The sequence below is a fragment of the Protomyctophum bolini genome, assembly GCF_963924005.1.
Source record: "Protomyctophum bolini genome assembly, chromosome: 4".
Classification (NCBI taxonomy): domain Eukaryota; kingdom Metazoa; phylum Chordata; class Actinopteri; order Myctophiformes; family Myctophidae; genus Protomyctophum; species Protomyctophum bolini.
Genome location: NC_137865.1, coordinates 41,621,850 through 41,643,227, shown reverse-complemented (window position 1 = coordinate 41,643,227; position 21,378 = coordinate 41,621,850). Strand labels below are relative to the sequence as shown.

Here is a 21,378-nt window from a genome sequence, read left to right as displayed (position 1 = left end):
AATCTATGTATAAAGGCCTATTCATAGTCTGGATTCTCGGTGGTGAGGTGACCACCGCTCCGGTGGTGAGCTGACCACCGGAGCTGAAATAACATTGAGCGGTGGTGAGTGAAAACAGAGAGAAGGGCTGGAGCGGTGGCGGTGGTTTGCTCTTCACCGTGGCTCGTGACGTCATGTTGTAGTTCGGTGGTCACCTCACCACCGAAAATCCAGACTATCTATGAGCCTTAAGTCATCCATACTAACCACCCTCACTGATGTGCAAGTATAAGGTAACTCCTTTTAAACGGGTTCAGTCGACAGTCGCAGGCTAAAAACACAACGTACGCACCTCCAACATGGCTTGTAGTGTTTTGGGAATGTCATTATAATATTCTCTCTATCTCTATACCCAAGTCAGGACAGCATGCTGTGACCTGTGTAGATTTGTAGATAGGCTATTTTCGCCATTCATCATATGACAATGTATACAGGACTTATCAAAACAAAATTGTACAATGAAATATGAGCGCGGGTGACATCCGGCATCATTTCAGGGGACCAAGTCACAAAGTCCTCCCGCATAAGGGAGGGGGGGGGGGGGCCTTATGCAGGGGACAGTGTAAAGCCCTTGGACTTGGACAACAAGAGGGTCCTGTCTCGGGGAGGATTCATGAAGTGACGAGCCTAGGTGGGACGGCTATGTTTGGCCTCTGCTGCCGGCCTTTCCATCGCTCACAGCGCTGCTCCATCATCTCTCACCATACAAATCATTTAGGGCTCCACTTAAACCATTAGGCCCCAGCTTATGGCTGTGGGGCGGCGGGTGGGGTGGAGGAGGGGAGGAGGGGGTGCAGCGGAATGCTTGGCCGCTTTGCTTCCAGGCCTGATGAATGACTTCCAGTGGGGGAGGATGGACGGAGCGATACGGGGAGGTTGGGGGGGGTGGTGGGGGTGGGGGGCACGTGGTTCAGGTGTGTGGCTGACAAGTGTTTTAGAGATGTTCTCTAATACACTCAAAACTTTAGCTCTAGCTTTAGCAGGGTGAGAATTTAACCACCGTTACAACCCTGATACTCTGAAGTCTTAGTTCAGACCAAAAAGAGATGAAAACCTCTTTTATATAAGACTGATTCACACTTTGCCGTATGACTGACAGCCAGCCCACATGCAGAAAATTGCCAGTCTACAATCTCACAACGCGTCAGATCCGTGACACTTTGAGCTTGTAGATCTGTTATTTTCGGTGCTCGACAGACACACGAGTCACGACAGGGAACAAATTATTAAGCATTGCAACACTCCATTACCCCTTTTAACAGTTTTACTGCTCCTGGCGGAACGTTCCGTCAGAAGGAATCCAACTATAGCAACTGCTTCTGGAGTAATGTTCCGTCAGTAAGTAAGTAAGTAGCCTTGCCGAGCCATGAGGCCCATGGGGCAGGAACCTATCTCCTGTTTCTGTAGCGTGAGGCAGCTTGATGTACAAGTACACCCCCTGGACATGACGCTAGTATGCCGCAGGGACTTACCCCCAATCCAACCCTTGATGCTGAGTGTCAAGCAGGGAGGCACTGGGTCTCATTTTTACAGTCTTTGGTATGACCCGGCCGGGGATTGAACCCCCGACCTCCCAGTCTCAGGGCGGACACTCTAACCACAAGGCCATTGAGTTCCGTCTGATAAGCTTTATTATTGATATCAAACCGGATCGCTGATTTATTTTTTTATTATTATTATTTTGGCTTGGCTTGGCCTTTCCTTCTTTAGCGATCCTAGAACGGATTGCGCAACCGCACTGCCGTCCACCTCCCTTTATAAGTTTATACAGGCCGACTAAAAAGCAGAATAACTGGAACTCTCCGGAGCTCTCATGGTTTGGATAAAATGTGCGATGTTTCGGAGGTTTCCTACCCTCTGTCTATGTTCTGGAGCTGGTTGAGGGTCTCCATGTCCACGCTGTCCAGTTGCATGTCCCGCACGGCGTTCAGAACCTTCTGCTGGTCCTCTGGGTCTGTGATTCCAAGCTAAAACATGCGCACGCACAGACACACACACAGACACAGACACAGACACAGACACACACACACACACACACACACACACACACACACGCACCCCAATACTGAAGCAGTGTTGATTTAGATTTTTTTAGATTTTGTCATAGTCTCTTGAATAGTTTTCATTTAGTTTCAGTCACTTTATAGCCACGTGTAAAATCAGTCATTGCGACAAGATTAAATCATTTTTACATGACCAACAACCAACAATTTAAAATTAAATGAGCAGCCGTGAAGCTGTGCCATAACTTAAAGTTAATTTATGTTTATCTAAACATATAAATTAACTAATAAAATAGTCTAGAATTTGTCAGTGCCTTACCGAACATCTTTTGCTTATATTTTATATGTTTAGATAAACATAAATGAACTTTAAGTTATGGCATATAATAGCCTGTACCAACAGTGCCAAGTACAATGACACAAAGCTATTTCAGGTGAACCATCTTATCTTAAATCAGCTGCCTCTATCCTTTCAGGGTCACTGTGGAGCCGGGTGGAGAGGGAGACAGCTGGCAGACAGACAGACAGACGGATGGACAGACAGACGGACCAGTCACCCCCTACCTTTTGCAGGTCATCCTTCTCCATGGTCAGCAGGTGGCCCCAGGTGATGTCATTATCCTGCGTGTTTGCGTGTGTGTGCGTGCGTATGCAATTGCATGCAAAAAGGGGAGAGAGAGAGAGAGAGACAGAGAGAGAGAAAACATCACTCAGCATTTACCAAATCAAAACTCCTGCTGCGTATTCCTGACCCGTGCACCCTGTACAGCTGTACCTGCATGAGAACCTCCGAATCTGTCCTCGGCCCGCCGCCATGCAGCCCAACCTTCATCAATCACACACACGCTGCTTTACAGACTCTCAGCCGACCCGTGTTTTAATTCGACTCGATCCCCCGGGCAGCCACACTGAGTCCACTACGAGCCGCTGCATCAGATATGTAAACTATGCCTGTTGTGTTTCTGTGCACGTGCGTGTCATTGTCACGGTGGCGTGAGGACGATGCAGCTGTGCAGTGTAGTATGTCTGGGATTGTTCAGTACTGTACTCTACTGTACTGTAAGTCACCCATCCACGTGTCTTAACCATTTAAACACTATTTTAGCCTTGGTTGAACCGTGTCCCCTCCCCTTTTCCCTATACATCCCACTGAGCAACAGTCGGCTATTGGCTATTAGAATGGGTTAAAACTGGTCTAAAAATGAAAGTTTTGCAGTGGTTAGCTGTTGATGTTGATTAGCAGTTTTTTAAACGTCTATATATATATATATATATATATAAAAAAACGTTTCTCTGTCCATTAGGGTTTGGCCTGTCATTTTGTACGTGTGAAGACCTGGAGACAACCCTTTTTCTGGCTGACTGACTGACTGACTGTACGTGCATATAAATGCGGACAGTGTGCATATCTGCGTTTGTGTCTTTCTACTCACGTTCATGATGTCAGCCAGGTATTCCAGGTTGAGGCCGTGCAGGAGAAGTTCTATGTCACCAAGCTTGGTTGTACTGAGGAGGAGATCACAGTTCAGACCACCGGCAGAGCACACAGGCTTTCCCTGTACATAAACCTTCTTTCCCACAGAGTTTAAAGAGTTGCCGCTATCGTTCCATGTTTGGACGAATTAATCTGTTCTTTGATGGAGGAGGAGGCATTCTTCTTGTGTGCAGAACACCACACAGCAGTAGCAGTATAGCCTACTGGAGCCATAGCCTACTGCTGTAAGTGTGCATGCTTACCGTATAGGCTATACGTGCGCTCAGGTATAAACAGTTAAAGCTGTTGTTATGCAAAGTAGTAGCCATTTGAATTCGGCACGGTACTTGACACGGTGTGAAAATAGGGGAGGCGCCAGTAAACGTAGACCACTGGGTACTTGGTGCGTCTTGGTGGTGACGCGAGGTTGGTTAGGTAAATGGTGCATTTATATATCGGCTTTATCCAAGGGCGCTTTACATAGATTGTGAATGGGTGAATTGTCTGGTTTATTAACCAGGCTAGAATTGATGCACACACATTCATACACCGATTATGGCGGAAACCATGCAAGGCACCAACCAGCACACATCAGGAGCAATTAGGGGTTCAGTGTCTTGCTCAAGGACACTTCGACACTAACTCTGGGGGAGCCCTGGGGTTCGAACTGGCAACCTTGTGGTTACCATCCAGCCACTCTACCCCTGAACCACCGCCGCCCCACCTTCTCTTGAATCTAGGGGGACGCGTTCCAGCGTGCACGCACCCACGTTCCCAGAAATGTGAGCTGTGAGAAGTGTTTCTAAGGTTTTCTCACCTCTCTGCGGAAGTCGCCTCAGAGTCGCCCTTGATCAACTTGGAGAGGGTCTCTTCACTGGAGCAGGAGACGGAGGTCTGGTGTGCACAGGACAGGATCTTGGCGATCTGGAAACACACGTTCTTTTAGTCTTTATTTGAGTTTCCCCCCCTTTTCTTTCTGTCATTCTCTTTGCCTGGTGTGGGTGAAAAGAAACCACAGGTCCAGACCTAGCTCTACTGAAGGTACCTCTGGCTGCTTGTACAGCTTGGCCACCTCATAAGGACTGTGGTCCAGACCTAGCTCTACTGAAGGTACCTCTGGCTGCTTGTACAGATTGGCCACCTCATAGGGACTGTGGTCCAGACCTAGCTATACTGAAGGTACCTCTGGCTGCTTGTACAGATTGGCCACCTCATAGGGACTGTGGTCTAAACCTAGCTCTACTGAAGGTACCTCTGGCTGCTTGTACAGCTTGGCCACCTCATAAGGACTGTGGTCGTCGTAGTTCTTGATGCTCTTGTCTGCTCCCAACTGGAGTAGTTTAAGGACCGCCTCGTTCTGACCAAACTGCACCGCCAGGGCCAGGGCCTTGAAGAAGGAACACAAAACAAGAGAGACAGAATTAGGATTCGAGTGAGTGAATTAGCTGTGAAGATTTGGACATCCTGCTGGAACGTGGAATGTCCTTAACCCATTAAGACCTGAGGCCGATTCGAAAAAGAAATAAAAAAAGAAAAGCAAAGTCTCTTGACAGTTTTCTGATAAACCTACTGTATGTTTCTATGTCAGTGGTTCAGAGAGTGAGATAGAGAGAGACAGACAGACAGACAGACAGGACTAGGACAGACCGTGCATCCGTTGTCGTCCCGGGCATTGAGATCTGCATCGTGGGCTACCAGCAGGTTGACTAGTTTACTGTAGCCGTCCCTCGCCACTAGCATCAGACAGGTCATACCACAGCTGGAGAGGAGAGGAGAGGAGAGGGGAGGGGATGAGAATATGAGGAGAGGAGAGGGAATGTATCAATACTGCACTCAAATGTACTTGAGTAGAAGTACAAAAGTAATGGTATTAAAATTACCAAAAGTAAAAGTAATATATAAAGTAACATATAAAAAGAATATAACTAATTAAATTAAACTAATTTCAACTAATTTGTGGAAAAAGAACATTGAATGTCAAATAGTCTAGTCCCCGTTTTTTAGGATATTTCCATTGGAACAAAAAAACAAACATATACCGGTAGTCTTATATTCAGCACAATTAGGGTAAATGTACTTGTGTTACTTTACACCAGTGGGAGAGGAAATGAGAACATGGGCCGTAAGTCAGGGCAGACAGAGGAATAAGAGAGAATGATGCACAGGACAACAACACTTTGGATCCACTAGAGGGCGACACAGACCAAGATGAGGGTTAATACCATTTAGGACTGAGAGACCAGATTCTACTGAATGTCTTCTATAAATCCTGAGTTTTCTGAAAATCATCCAAGCATTATATAGCTTGTTGCTTAGCAGAAAGGGAAATACAAAAATAAAATGTTTTCAGGAGGTGTAGTTCCAGACGCTATATACTATATAGAGTCTGGAACTACACCTCCCAAAATCTGAGTAAGGAAGCTGCCATTTACTTTCACGAAAGTATTTTAAAATATCTTTACATTTTATTTTAGCATTCTGAGATTGTGGAATAGTTGACACAGGCAGACAGGCAGATACAGAGATCTCCATGTACAGTATGGGCACAAAAGGGACACAGACAGATAGTTAAGTACTGTACTTAAGTATCATTTTGAGGTATTTGCACTTTACTTGAGTATTTCCAAATTCCAATACTTTTACTTCTACTCCACTACATCTCAGAGCCAAAATTTGTACTTTTAATTCACTACAATTATTTGAAAACTTTAGTTACTGATTACTTGGGAGATTTTAATTTTGATTAGAAAACATACATAACCACTTTGAACCCTATTTCGGCCATTTGAAAATAGCCGATCTACAAGCTCACAATGCGTCGCAACGCAATACATGGAGCTATTCTGTCCTCCATGTATCTCTAACCATTATGTACTCTGGATCCTTTGTTAACCGGAAGCTTCTAATCAGGGTTTAGTTTGACCTGGAATACCAGGCACGTGAAATTACCTTTGGGATTTACAGGATTCGAGAAACACTGCTTTAATAGTTGAGAATAGACTGTAGCCTGTTACACATCACATGGAACCTCATTACTTAATGTCAAATTCCTGTCCACACACACGCACATACGCACGCACGCACGCACACACGCACACACACACACACAGGCATTAGCCCTCATGGTGATAACATCTCTGCTTAGAACTAGGGTTAAAATGTGCTTTGCTCACAGTGTGATGTCATCAGGTGTTGTAAATAACCAATCAAACAGTTCTAGTGAACATCGCTGGGACTCAAACGGCGGGTCAGAGAACGCCATCATTCAACCCGTAGAGGTGTGGGAAAGTCCTGAGACCATCCATCAACCCATGGTCTGACGCCATTGACACACGGGGCACCTGATGCCCTCCCAGGAATTGTGTGTGTGTGTGTGTGTGTGTGTGTGTGTGTGTGTGTGTGTGTGTGTGTGTGTGTGTGTGTGTGTGTGTGTGTGTGTGTGTGTGTGTGTGTGTGTGTGTGTGTGTGTGTGTGTGTGTGTGTGTGTGTGTGTGTGTGTGTGTGTGTGTGTGTGTGTGTGTGTGTGTGTGTGTGTGTGTGTGTGTGTGTGTGTGTGTGTGTGTGTGTGTGTGTGTGTGTGTGTGTGTGTGTGTGTGTGTGTGTGTGTGTGTGTGTGTGTGTGTGTGTGTGTGTGTGTGTGTGCGCGCGCGCGTGTGTGTGTGTGTGAATCATCACAGATATGGAGAGAGCAGCACAGAGGAAGAGAGTGGGGGGAGGGGGAGGGGGAGGGGGGGGGGGTGCGTGCTTCACTTATGAATGGCTATTAGGTTGTATGAAATACTTGCCATTAATATATTGGTTGCAACTTGCAACTGTATTTATTAATTGATTGCCCGAGGCCCGTGGTGGGAGTTCTGTTCTGGTTTTGGTGATTATGAAGTAGTTCTGGTCATTTTGTGGTCGGGGCACTGGGGGGGCCACGCATTTAAAGTAAATTAATTCACAAAACTAGCGTCATTTGTATTGTTGACCTATTTCAAAAATATTAGCGCAACTTTCGTTCAACTTTGACCCCTCTATCACACGGTAACTGTCATTTCTCAACCGTTTCAGACGTGGGCAGCTCGCCAGACCTGGCCCGGCCCCCTGGGCGCGTTCCTGGGGGTCTGGATGTTCCGGGGAACCCCCCGTGGACCCCCACACGGAGTTGCACCACTTACTTCACACAGGTGTGATTTTTTTAGGTTGATTGACAGTGAGAACGAGCAGTCTCGAGGATTACGTCAACAACACGTGATGAATCATAGCACCTAGTACTACGAACTACGAAGGTACAACAATAATTCAATCAATGTCCACACGGAACTATAAGCCTGTGACGTGTATACACACCCATTAGTTCCTTCTTCCCAAGATGACTCTGCACCCTGTGTAAACTTCCTCCTCGTTAAGCACATGGCATCGTTCAGGTGTTTTACTGCACTGTCATATTACTGCAGCTTCCCTCCCAGGGGCTGCTTTCACAGTCGTCAATCACACCATACGATTTCATCGACTAAAACTAAGACGAAAAATGTCCGTCGCGTCGACTGCCTTTTTTCACTGACGGAAAGCTAAATGGAAATTGGAAACCAAATAAAAACTAAGCTATGATGACTAAAACTAAGACTAAATATATTGTCAATTTGTCAACAAATAAAAACTAGACCAAAATGTTAGGAAGGGACTAGTGGCGAGATCCAGTATAATTAATTTCACACTTGGTTGCACAACGCGTCGCAACGCATTGTGAGCTTGTAGATCGGCTATTTTCAGCATGTGTAAAAATCAGTCATTACGACGGCATCAAGGCCCGCCAAAATACATTTTAGTCTACTAAATCAACTGTAGATTTAGTCGACTAAAATCTTATGATATTTAGTTACCAAATAAAAACTATTCAAGAGACTATTGCTGCCAAAAACACCACTGCATACAACTGTGTGTGTGTGTGTGTGTGCGTGCGTGTGTGTGTGTGTAGGCCTACATGTGTGTGTGTCAGTGTGTGTGTGTGTAGGCCTACGTGTGTGTGTGTGTGTGTGTGTGTGTGTGTGTGTGTGTGTGTGTGTTACATTCCCAAGCAGACAGCGTATCAATACCCAGATAATCCAGAATAAACAAAGCTCATGGCGTCACAGTGACGACCAAAGACCTTGGGAGATCAAACACCTATTTCACCTTACAGTGAGGAAACTGCAGAGCAGACACAGACACAATGTATGTGCTCATATGGGCGTGTTTCCTTTGGTTATATTGCTATATTTTTGCATAGAAAATGGTGCACATACCACTGATACCAGTAATGTATGTTATTATAAGTGTTTTTATTTTTATCCCACGATTTTATCGATTTATCACCCAGTGTCAATTATCTAATGTAATCCTGGGCGCTACACTTTCTCTGCCAACCTGGGGGGGGGGCAGCGGATTGACATCATGCTTCCTTCTATGCATGAGGAGTCCAAGCTGCTTCTTTTCACCCGACGGGGGGGAGGGGGGGTTCCCCGGCCGAACATAGCTCGTGGAAGGAACACGTTATGCCGACCAGTTCCTTTCCCCTCCATCAGGCGCCCCGGCTGGCCAGCAGTGAGGCACCCCTCACTTAACATGAGTGTGATTTTTTTTTATCATATTGTGCCCATGGTAGTTTCAAAGATTTCAAAGACTAATCTTTTATTTTTCCAGGATCTGTGCAGTCAGCCCTTAATCCATTTAATTTAAGAACATGGTTGACATACACACACTGCAACACAGGTTTGAAGTACTGAGGTCAGATATACACGGTTAATCCACATGGTTTGGTGGTGTGTCACATGTAAACTCTCCAAAATAGAAGCGTGCTCTGAAAGACGTGTCAGCGCGTTCCGTGTGTCCGTTAAATAAGTAAAGGGCACCTAGAAAGAAAGTAGAAGGCATCAGATGCTTGCGTCAAGATATGCAACCCAAGGGGTTTAAAGGCAGTAAACGGTTTGAGTTAAAAATGTTAGCTGCTATTCTTTTCAAAAATAGCAGATTTACAAGCTCATAGCGCGGCACTCGGTGCCGTGCTATGAGCTTGTAGATCTGCTCTTTTTTCAGTAGCTAAAGTATAACATAATGCTTAAAACACAAAAAAAAGGTTTCCGTCCCGAATCAGTTAAAAAAAGAGCTCACCCCAATCCAGGTCTAGTAGCCCGCGGGCGTATATGCACGAAACTAGCACACGTGGGACAATTGCACGGGACCGAATTGCGTAATCGCCCCTCAACTTCTCCGCACGCCCAAAACAAACGCACGCCTCTCATTGAAAATTAAATGAAATGAGAGGCGCGTCAGTCGCTCCCCGTCTGAAACTTGTCGTTACCCAAACCCCACTTTCCTTGAATATGCTTCCAAGCCTTCCCCGTGGCAGCATTATACTGTATATACAGTAGGATGAAATGTCCTTGCACAAATACGCACTTATATCTTCTAGGGAAGGCCAACAACCCTATATAGTGTTTCCAGACTAGAGTGCAAAGTATTCCAGATTGTCCATGCAGTATATCTGATGGTCACCGTCATTAGGTTACAGTCTAGACTACATCAGGTGCTGGTGAGGACAGACTCCCATCAGGTGATGCGGGGACAGTGTTCTGCCCTACCACCAGGACCCCCTCCTCCCAACAACAAGCTGTGCATTAACAAGGCTTTATTTCTGTTTTTTATCTCCACAAGGCCAAGAGGCAGGGATTTAGGTTTGTTTGAACATAAAGCAGGGAGCCTTCATGTCCAGACTGAGAGGGCTAAAGCTGGGACTAAAGATCTGAAAAGAGATGCCGAGGAGGAAGGAGAAGACAGAGGGCAAACCTGAACGTAACATTACCAAAGGATGGACTGAATGGGAGGAGATGAGGAAAATTACTGCTCACATGCAAGGCTTCGGCCTTGAGCCGTGGTGGCAAAGTCACAGCCACGTTGAACCTCTTCTTCAATAGGTTTGACTCGATGTCCCCAGGGGGCCCCTGGGTAGGGCCACCCCTCAGAACCCTTATCCCACTCGATGTCCCCAGGGGGCCCTTGTTGTAGGGCCACCCCTCAGCACCCTTATCCCACCCGGCTGGGCACTCATCTGCTGCCATACTCCCCTCAGGCTCTGGGTGGAGCTGGATGCAATCATCCACCTGCTTCACAGAGTCTACGCACATCTGAAGGGGACGTGAATCTCGTTTGTGTCAGAGCATAGGCATGGCTGAGGCATGGTAACGCCCCGCCTGCCTGTGATTGGCCTACCGACACTGCCTAAATCTACAGTTTGATTTAGTCGACTAACATGTATTTTGGCGGGCCTTGATGCCGTCATAATGACAGATTTTACACTTGCTGAAAATAGCAGATCTACAAGCTCACAATGCGTCGCAGCACGGCGCGTTGTGAGCTTGTAGATCTGCTATTTTCACTGGTCACCACTGTGTGACTGTGTGACTAAACTAAACTAAACTAAGGCAATGTTTTGGCATTGGAGATTGGACTCAAATCCGTTGCCAAAAATAACTTTTGAGTGTCTTATTTGTTTCCAGCCAGCTCTGAGAGCAAACTCATTCACACTAGTTTTTATCATCTCAGGAATGTTTCCTGGATCAGATCAATCTTGAAGAATTTTTATCCTTTCAAAAGACAGAAAATGGAGTTGCTTTGATTTTTCATACCAGTATCAGCATAGCTTTATCAGCGTATGTTTCACGACTTTCAACCTGGAGTGACTAATTTCAAAAACGTTCAAAGATAGCTCACAAAACGTTGCGCTCACTAGGCGGCCACTACCATCTGTAGGATTTTTTTTTTATATATATATATATATATATATATATATATATATATATATATATAGCGCCGTCCATGGCAGCTGTGGTAACTGTACTCTGCTGTTCACCGAAAGAAATTCCTAACAAGTATCAAAGATTTCAATTCAATAATCTCATTCACTAATATGGAATATAGCCAATCAAAGGTACACTTCCTAGATATGTGGATAATGGTGAATGAAGGTAACCCGTCTATGACCCTCTATCAGAAAGAAACAGATCGTAAAACCCCCGTCTTTACCCATTAGTCCGTTTTACAGACTGAGACCAATTCGTTCCTCTACGGGGGATTTTATTGTACAGTACAGTACAGTACAGTACAGTACAGTACAGTACAGTACAGTACAGTACAGTACAGTCAATTGAGTGTACTGAGAAAGCATACACATTAGCTTTAAATAAGACTCGTTCTGAGCTTTTGAAAATAACTCAGAACGAGTCTTATTTAAAAAGAGAAGACAAGCATTCTGTTCTACTTAAGCTATTGAGAAATAGCAGATCTACAAGCTCACCGAGTGAAGAAACAGATCGTAATACTTCATTATTGGCCACCAGTAACCACCCCCCGCTCTTATTAAGTCTTTACCAATTAGTCCGTTTTACAGGCGAGTTTGTTCAGAGAGGTCATTCAATTGAGTGTACTGACACGCATACACAATTAGCTTTAAATAAGCCTCGTTCTGAGCTTCTGAAAAGAAGATGTTTTCGGGGTAACCACACGCAATCTTTAAACAACACTGGCATTATTTTAAACCTCCGACCCTGAATTGACTACACTGTTTAAATATAAATACTCACTAGGGTTGCGACGGTTAATCGTAATCGAATCGATTATTCAATTAGTTGTCAACTAATGTAATAATCGCTTAATCGAATCGGCAACTAATCACTAGGTTAACTTAAAGGGACACTTCACCCTTTTTGCAAAAAAATATATGTTAATGACGTTTAGAAGCTTTAGAACACTTTCCTGGGGGTCTTTATGTGTGTAATATGTGGTTTTAGATATTTTAGATTGTAGCAGTGAGCCTGTTGTCTCTGATGTCATGGACACTGGGCTCACTTCCTTCCTGGACTACATGTTGTCTCAGTAAGACAGCTCTCCCCCCTATCCACAAGGAGGAGCAGTGCACCAAATAATTATGGGAATTGTAGTCCAGGAAGGTAGTGAGACCAGTGTCCATGACATCAGAGCCAACAGGCTCACTGCTACAATCTAAAATATCTAAAACCACATATTACACACATAAATACCCCCAGGAAAGTGATCTAAAGCTTCTAAACGTCATTAACATATATTTTTTTGCAAAAAGGGTGAAGTGTCCCTTTAACCATAGTTTTTCTAAGTAAAGAGGAGTGAGCCATCTCTCTTCCCTTACAATCTGATGAATATAGTTGCACATGTACAGTAGCGACTGCAAAGCAAAATATGACACAACGATTTATAGTATCAAGAACAAAACGGAGGGAGCGCTCGCTTCCGCTGGGCTGGAGAGACACGCGGCTGCTGTTAATTAAGGGCTGGTTTGATACGCATACGTAAAATGGACTTGGAGTGAGTGGGTTTGTTCTGTGAGCCCACATTCACCTCTGTCCAGTCCTGTCCTCCTTTGCTCTCATCTGACTGCCACGATCGTATGGCACGCCTCCCCCCTCCCCACACACACACACACACACACACACACACACACACACACACACACACTTACACCCCCCCCCCCCCCCCACACACACACACACACACACACTTACACCCCCCCCCCCCCCACACACACACACACACACACACACACACACACACACACCTCGTCCCATATCCACCGCTGCCTCTCGTTAACGGTTCTTCAAATATTTTGTCTAGAGAGGAAACAATCAATTTCCTACCACCACTGTGTGTGTGTGTGTGTGTGTGTGTGTGTGTGTGTGGTCAGGCAGTATGAGTGTATGGCCTGACAACATCTGCAGACGTCAATAGAGGGCCCAGCTCTTACAACTTACTCACAATTAAAAGTGTGTGAGACCAAAACACTGTATGTATTCAAATCTCTTCATTTGTATGCCATTATTTACAAGTATTTTCCTCCACATTTGCCTGCCATGTAATCCATTCATTAATTAATTAATTATCATGCCCCTGCCGATGTCTTTCTATTCTGAGCGTTTGTGCTTGAGGCAAAAATTACCCCAGGACGTTAGCTCACACATCACACGCAATCCATTGGCAGGAGTATCGCGGACCACCCGAGGCATGATTATTTTTAAACTGTGACACGACCGGAATCGGCCGCAAATAAAGCTCGTTCCGATTAGAATCGGACTCTGGGATTAGAATACGAGATAAAAAGGGTGGCAAGATCTCGGGTCACCGACCGTTCCAAGTCAATGAGGGGGAACCGATTTTTATCGACGGAACCAACCACTTCCGGTTTACCGCCTAGACACGGAGACGCTAATATACGGTAATCTAGCGCGTAATCTCAACCTTGCTATTTGATAAAACGAGTAGTCGTCCGTGGCTTTTTATTTACTTACCTATTAGAGAATTCCATACTACAAGGCTTTCTTACCTTTATTTGTAGTTGTTACGTCCCCACCAAAGAGGTCCAGGTGTTATTTTGTGCAAAAGTGCATTATTGGCCATTGCCCTTACCATAAGCCCTCAATGGGGGTTGGGTTTTTGTGCTAATTGGCTTCCATTCCATCTAAATAAGTAGTAAAGTGTGCCGCTTAGGATACTATTTACATTATGAAGAGGATATATAAAAAAAAGATTTTTGAGCGATGGAAATAAGCGACACCCCATAGCCCCATTCAATTCAATGCAATTCATTGAGGGCTTATGGTAGGGGAAATGGCCAATAATGCGCTTTTTCACAAAATAACACCTGGACCTCTTTGGTACTATACAAATAAAACTAAAGGTAAGAAAGCTTTCTAGTATGGAATTCTCCTTTAAGTAGTCACAGAATATTCACGACAATGTCAAAACCTATGAAGATGTTCAACATTATAATCTTACTAGGAGAAACGCAGCCCCAGTAAAGAGAGGCCTTGCAGTGATTCCAGTCCACCCACCCTCTGTAAACTCCACAGCGTGTTTATTTGTCTGCCTGTCTGATACCAGCCTGTACAGTGCATTCACATGCCATAACAGGACGTTCCAAGTTCCAACCAAAACGGCCAAAATATACACACACACCGTATGTAGCGCCGTGGTGAACAATGAAACCACATGGCTGCCGAACATAATGGAAACCATCATGGGAAATATGATACGGCATTTGAACATTTTCCGCCATTTTTTTTAGCACACGTTTTTCAACTACTCACAAATTCTGTCCAAACTAAGCTCACAAATCGTTACACGTAATCTCTGGAGTCATGTGGTTAAGATGTATCAGTCAGATTCCATTTGGCTATGACTACCATCATGGATGCGCTTTTAAAGTGGACGCACACAGTACAGCACATTCATCGATTTGATGCATGTTAAAAAGTGGATCACTCTGCTTTCCTTTCGGCAAAACTAATTATTACTGCCCCAGAGTTCAACATGTTCTTGGAACAATTTGCGCCAGCGTGAAGATGTGTTCCCACTGCGACACCACCGACGAGCAGACATGATTAGGATCATTTTGACCGAGACAGATTCTACAACATGTCTTCTAAATCATGACAGTTTTCTGAAAAACCCTGTTTCTAAGTCAGTGGTTCTCAAACTATTTCAAGGACCTCCAGAATTATATGTATTTGGCCGCCGACCCCCCAACATATGTTGTTCTAGGAGAAACCCCCCAGAAGCAAAGATTTTAGTAAAAAACCTTCGCTTTTTGAAAGAATATATATATATATATATATATATTCAAAGATTTGTGCCACATTTTCACGATTTTTCAAAAAATAGCAGACCTACAAGCTTGTAGCGCTATGAGCTTGTAGATCTGCTATTTTTCAATAGCTAAAGCATAACATAATGCTTAAAACACCAAAAAGAGTTCCTGCCCAAAATGGGTTAAGAAACGTAATAATGAATGTACAAGTGTGATTATTATTATTTTAAATGTACACATTTCATTCCCAGCTCTTGTTTTGAGAGTTACACACCCGTACGAGGTCATTTGGAACCCACTCAACGACACTTTGAGACCCACTGCAGTTGGAGCACAGTGTTTCCAGTGAGCACAATAGCAGCACCCTGACTCTGTCTGACCAGAATGGAACAGAGCCTTCATTAGTATCATCGGCAATATACCTGTGAAGGAAGTACAGAAGGGGCCCAAGTTCTTTCCAAAATGGCGTGTGTGCATAGAGCCAATGTGGCTACAACTGCCTTCCAAAATGTGAGGGTCCTGGCTAGGCAACCCGGCCAGAAAGACAGAGACCTGTGCTCAGAGGAACCCACTTTTCTAGTTGTAGTCTTAATATATAGCCATTCCTTGCTGATGAATAATGACCCAATTCTGCCTTTCAGCACTCACCTGTTCCGTAAATTGGGATCTGCGTTCCTGGACAGCAGCAGCTCCACACAGCGGGCAATCTTGTCCTCGCCGGCCGACGCCGTGCAGGCAGCCATGAGCACCGTGTACCCGTCTGTGGACATTAGGACAACCAGAGGTTAGGACCGATGACGTGCAGGCAGCCATGAGCACCGTGTACCCGTCTGTGGACATTAGGACAACCAGAGGTTAGGACCGATGACGTGCAGGCAGCCATGAGCACCGTGTACCCGTCTGTGGACATTTATTAGGACAACCAGAGGTTAGGACTGCGTTTATATTCATTTATTTGATATGGACGTCATCACATTGCTCCTTGCACAATAAGTACAAGTTGTAGATGCATTGCTTACAGTATGTTAGTGCTAATTTTCACCACCTGTCTTTCACCAGACTTTTCCTTGAGGGACTGGACCCCAACGCCCCAGATACAGATTGAATTAAGCAATATTACACGAGAGGGTGTGGGTTAACGTGATTAACCCACACCCATTAACATGATGCTTGTGGAACGAGACGAACCGCATCACTGTCGTGGCAATAATCACGTTAAACTACACCCTCGAGTGTAATATTGCAATTATACAACAGTTACCCTTAAAACTAAGAAAGAAAGAAAAATATATCTTTTTAATGACAGATGTAGTCACCATGACTACAAATTTCCCAATAAACTAGCTAGCCTAGCCACCGAGTTTGCTAGCGCTCTGGGAGAACAGAGCAGCTGAATTATTTGTTTTGATTAGGTGGTGAATGGTGCTGGTTTAACCCACGGCTATAGAAGGCTGCTTCAACCAATCAGATTGCTTCCTCGAAACGAACCTGTGGTATAATGTGGCCTTCAACACTATGCTATCCCAGGATAGAGAAAATACCAGTTTTTTTTGTAATGAGAGGGCTGGGTGTGACATCACCTTAAAGCAAAGAACAGTCAGTAATCTGGATGGATCTGGAGTCCTGTTGACGACGCTGGGCTGGGAAGGAACTGTGGTGGTTTTTGGAGCTGACCGACATCACAGAAAGTATACCCTTCTTATCAGGACGCTGATAAGAGAGATGTCTAACCGCTTAATTGCAGTTTCGTTACGGCAGCAGTGACCAAATTCCCAAACGTGTGCATGCGCACACGTGCATGTGGGTTACAGTAAGTAAGTAGTACGTGTGTGTGTGTGTGTGTGTGTGTGTGTGTGTGTGTGTGTGTGTGTGTGTGTGTGTGTGTGTGCACGTATTGTGTGTGCACAGCTTACTGTACTTACGTGTCTTGTAAGTACTTACTGTATCTATGTGTTGGCTTACATTAACATGTTCCTGTGTCTACATCTGAAGGTTTTTGCATATGTGTCTGCGTCTAGCCTACGTGTGTCACACTGTGTGTGTGTGTGTGTGTGTGTGTGTGTGTGTGTGTGTGTGTGCGCGCGCGCGCACGTGTGTGTGTGTGTGTGTGTGTTTAACAGAGTTGGTTTGTGTGGTGGGCGGCCGGAGGTAAACAAACATGGCCACCCTCGCGTAGAACAATGACGACAGTCTGGTGTTGTTGTGTGTATCTTATCAATCACTCATGCATTCCTCCACTCAGCCCCCCAGACTCAGCCTCAGAGCTCTGCTGCACAACACGATTAGGAAGTGACTGAATGCTGCTCTGCCGCTTAATCGTTTCCTTCGCCAGCCTCCAGCTCCAGAAGAAGGGGACACCATGTGTGTATGCAGTCAGCCAGAGATGCAAGTAGAGCACCAAAAAACAAAAAAACGACGCCATGAGGTTATTGGGTTCGATGCTGATCTCGACTTTGGCGAGCCCTTGACCGCCGATTACCAATGTTGTGTCTAAAAGTGTAACATGTTCTCATGAATTGGGAAAAATCTTGATTTAATATATTTATTTATATTACCACATTTATTGCCGGATTAAATCATTGATAAAACTCGCTTCACTGCCCGTGTTTTTCCTCTAACCTTTGAAGAATCACCCGATCGTGAACGTAGCTCCATTGCGCGAATGTCCTAATGTCGGAGAATATTCCACAATCGCCAGTGACAACAAGGAAGAAAAACACAGCCGCTCGCAGCCTGCCACTATTCTCCATAACATTCCATTGGAGACTCTATTAACCAGCAGCCCTCAGAACGCGAGCGTCACTTGGTTTTTCTTCCAGTCACATCGAAAAACGTGTGACGTGTCACAAGGTAGCTGCGGAAAAGCTTGTATGTTATCAAAATCGCCCAATAAAACAAATATAATATATTATTATATTATATATATAACTATCAATTAAGTCGGGAAACTCGGGTTTAGCAGTAAAACTTCTAGAGTTTGGGCTGCTTGAGTCCAAAAAGGAGTTTGGGCTTTTTGAGTCCAAAAAGATAATCACCACTTTGGGTCAGCCTACTCAGTGATGTAAATAGGTTTTCAATGTAATGAGTCCCGGGATGCAGGGATGGTCTTTTAGATGAATCATTTTATGAGTCACACTTCAACAACATTACTGTACATGCCGAGTACAGTAGTGCATCCTGTGGATGCAGAGGTCATTGTTTTATTGCGTGAAACTGCATTTTGGGATGCCAAAAATGCACCCTATTTTAATCTCTGCTACTAATCATTCACACACATTGTCATGAAAGGTTTCCTCATCTATTCTCGAGTTTTGTTCAAACAGACACATGCACACACACACACACACCACAGAAGTAATTACAATACGCTGCCACGCATGCATGTGGGCAGGGTTAATTATAATGTGGTATAGTGAACAGACTCAGGCCTTATCTCCTCTGCATGCTCCCAGTCCTTACGTTAACTGGGTCCAACACAACAGATGAATTCAATTTCACAGCTGTGAGTGAGACTGTGTGTCCTGTGTGAGTGTATGTGTGTGTGGGTGGATTTGGGGGCGGCCGGTCAACTGAAAACAAACCGGCGGATTAGCGGCATTCTTTTGAGCGAGTTCCTCTTTGACGTCATCGACATTAAGTAATGGCAGATGAGGCGTAGCGTCGTGACACCCGATTGGTCCGCGGAACTTTGGCCGCGGCAGGTGAGGAAATTGAAAGAAGGTTGTGTCGAGTGTCGACCAAGAGGAGGGAGTGGAGCGCAACCCACAATGCAATGGGGACTGGCGGAGGATTACCGGTAGATATGGCCGTTTGATGCGATATCAGTCCCTGGAAGGATCCAATGTGATACGGTCGTTGCATAATTATCCAAGGTTCTATTAAAGTCTCGTGCCCGTGTCACCGCATCTACCTGTATCCCTCACTCATTTGCACACGGTCAAATTCTAATTGAACCAAATGGTTACATTTATACTAGCCTTGCAAACCACATGCATTTTCCTTTCAAAAGAAAAAACATTTATACAGATTTTACCGTATAGCCGCTGGGTGGGTGGATATGAAAAGCAATATTGCTTTTCAAGTCCTTGTCCTTAAAATATATATTTTAAGGACGGTCTTAATTTCATACATACATTGACAATTGGTTGTTCAGTTTGACCGACCAGTTTTGGAGATATGGCTTATAGAGTAATGTCTTGCAGAAAACAGCGAGTTGAGAAAACAGGCTTGAAAGGTTCACTTCTGTGGTCTCTAACATTACACCTATAGCTACATGTTTGGGCATTTATTTCATATTTACATGTCGATTTCAGCTCTGACACTTATTTCAGACATGCTCTAGTATGTGAAGAGTCTGCCTGTGATATTAACTAATTTAATAAAAAATAAATTGACATGACATTGGGCCATACGTGAACGCGCGCTCGTTCATTACACGGTCACTCACACACCCATGGTACTCGTTCGGTGGGTGAGCAACCCACTATATATAATGGGTATGGTAAATGGTAAATGGTGCATTTATATAGCGCCTTTATCCAAGGCGCTTTACATAGATTGTGCATTACATTCACCCATTCATACACCGATGGCAGCGGAAACCATGCAAGGCACCAACTAGCACATCGGGAGCAATTAGGGGTTCAGTGTCTTGCTCAAGGACACTTCGACAGTAACTCTGGGGGAGCCCGGGTTTGAACTGGCAACCTTGCGGTTCCCATCCAGGCACTCTACCCCTGAGCCACCGCCGCCCCGGTATTATATATATAATATATATATATATAGGCTATATACTCTAAGGGCCGAGTCATACTCCTATTTTACCGCTGTTTCTGCGCTGTAGTGCCGAAATGATTTTGGCTCGTCAAATGTTCAGTAGCACCGAAGAGACGACTTTAGGACGGTACCCGCCCCCCCCCGAACCTCAAATGACGTCACATTGTAGGCTCTACAGCGCCGAACCGACTTTTATTCGGCTCTAAAATAGGAGTATGAATCGCGCCTAAGGCCCCCCATCATTGGGGATTTGATCATTTAATCTCACTTTTGCTGAAGTTAGAGTTGGCTCCTCGGTCCAACAGCAGCTTGGCCAGGTCAAAGTTCGCCGCATGGAGGGAACACATCAGTGGAGTCCACTCTAGACCAACCTTGGTCTCCAAATCCATACCTGTCCAAGTCAACAACAACAAACGGTTAATGCTGTTGGTCAGTGTATCTACACCGTATTGTGCATCTTTTGTGGGAGTAGTATTTGGCATACACAATCAATTCTCCCATTTTTATGCACTTATTCAGTGGTTCTCAACGTGGATATGAAAAGGGACTAGAGGGAAATGAGATTTGTACAAAAATGAATGATAAAGTGTTTTGTTATGTAAACCAGTGGTTCCCAAACTATTTCATGTCAAGGACCCCCCCAGTTTAATTTCAAGGACCCCCCAGTTTGACATGCATTAGTCTACGTTACGGACCCCCATTTAATGGCTTTTCTATCTCTGGGAACCCAATCTATATTGTAAAATCAATGTTAATTTAACTCTGAGAGTGTACAAATGGGTCCATTTGGTTCCAAACTATCATTTAGCTAGTGGGTACCCCCTGGAACTCCCTCAAGGACCCCTGGGGGTCCCCGGACCCCACTTTGGGGACCACTGATGTAAACAACACAGGGCAAAGTTACAGTACATATAGCCTAGGTGCCATGAATGATGCCATTCTTCACTTCTGTACCAGCCAACAAGCCTACCATTTTCCAACAGCTCTTCCACAGCTTGAACATTTCCATCAGCAATGGCTCTTTTCAATCTGGATAAGTCGTCTTCTGCAACTGGCACGACATTTCCCTGTAGGGGGTGGGGGCGCACAAGTTAACAGTATTTTTAGGCGACACCGTCGTACGACGGAGCATATAACCTACAAAAACTCCAATATGTATCGCAGCAGCCTGTTTTACAGGCTCACTATAATACACATTTCATTGAATATCAGCTGGCTGCTGCACAAAAAGGCTCAGCCACCGCGAATGGCCTAGTGCTAATAAACTGCTAGGAGAATTCTGGTTCAGCAGGGCCGTAATTATACTTCATGACAGGCTACAATTAAAAATATAATTGAAACATAATTGAAACACATACACGAGTTTTGGACTTTGGCACCGAAATATCCCACTCCTCGTCGCTGAAGTCGCTTTCATCTCCGCCGGGGAACGCATTATCAAGTCTGCTGCTCAT

The 21,378-nt window shown here is 44.8% G+C and overlaps 1 protein-coding gene across 1 annotated transcript in view; it reads right to left on the bottom strand.

Moving 5' to 3' along the window:
* asz1 (ankyrin repeat, SAM and basic leucine zipper domain containing 1) overlaps window positions 1-21,378 on the bottom strand; it is a gene marked incomplete at both ends in the record, with an annotated part of 29,044 nt that extends 7,666 nt beyond the window's left edge. Inside the window, 10 exons of the mRNA XM_080762225.1 lie at window positions 1,894-2,006; window positions 2,607-2,663; window positions 3,476-3,548; window positions 4,334-4,440; window positions 4,700-4,903; window positions 5,164-5,275; window positions 15,797-15,908; window positions 20,193-20,315; window positions 20,895-20,991; window positions 21,283-21,378. Of these exons, the coding sequence (XP_080618351.1) occupies window positions 1,894-2,006; window positions 2,607-2,663; window positions 3,476-3,548; window positions 4,334-4,440; window positions 4,700-4,903; window positions 5,164-5,275; window positions 15,797-15,908; window positions 20,193-20,315; window positions 20,895-20,991; window positions 21,283-21,378 (1,094 nt within the window). The remainder of the gene's footprint in view (window positions 1-1,893; window positions 2,007-2,606; window positions 2,664-3,475; window positions 3,549-4,333; window positions 4,441-4,699; window positions 4,904-5,163; window positions 5,276-15,796; window positions 15,909-20,192; window positions 20,316-20,894; window positions 20,992-21,282) is intronic.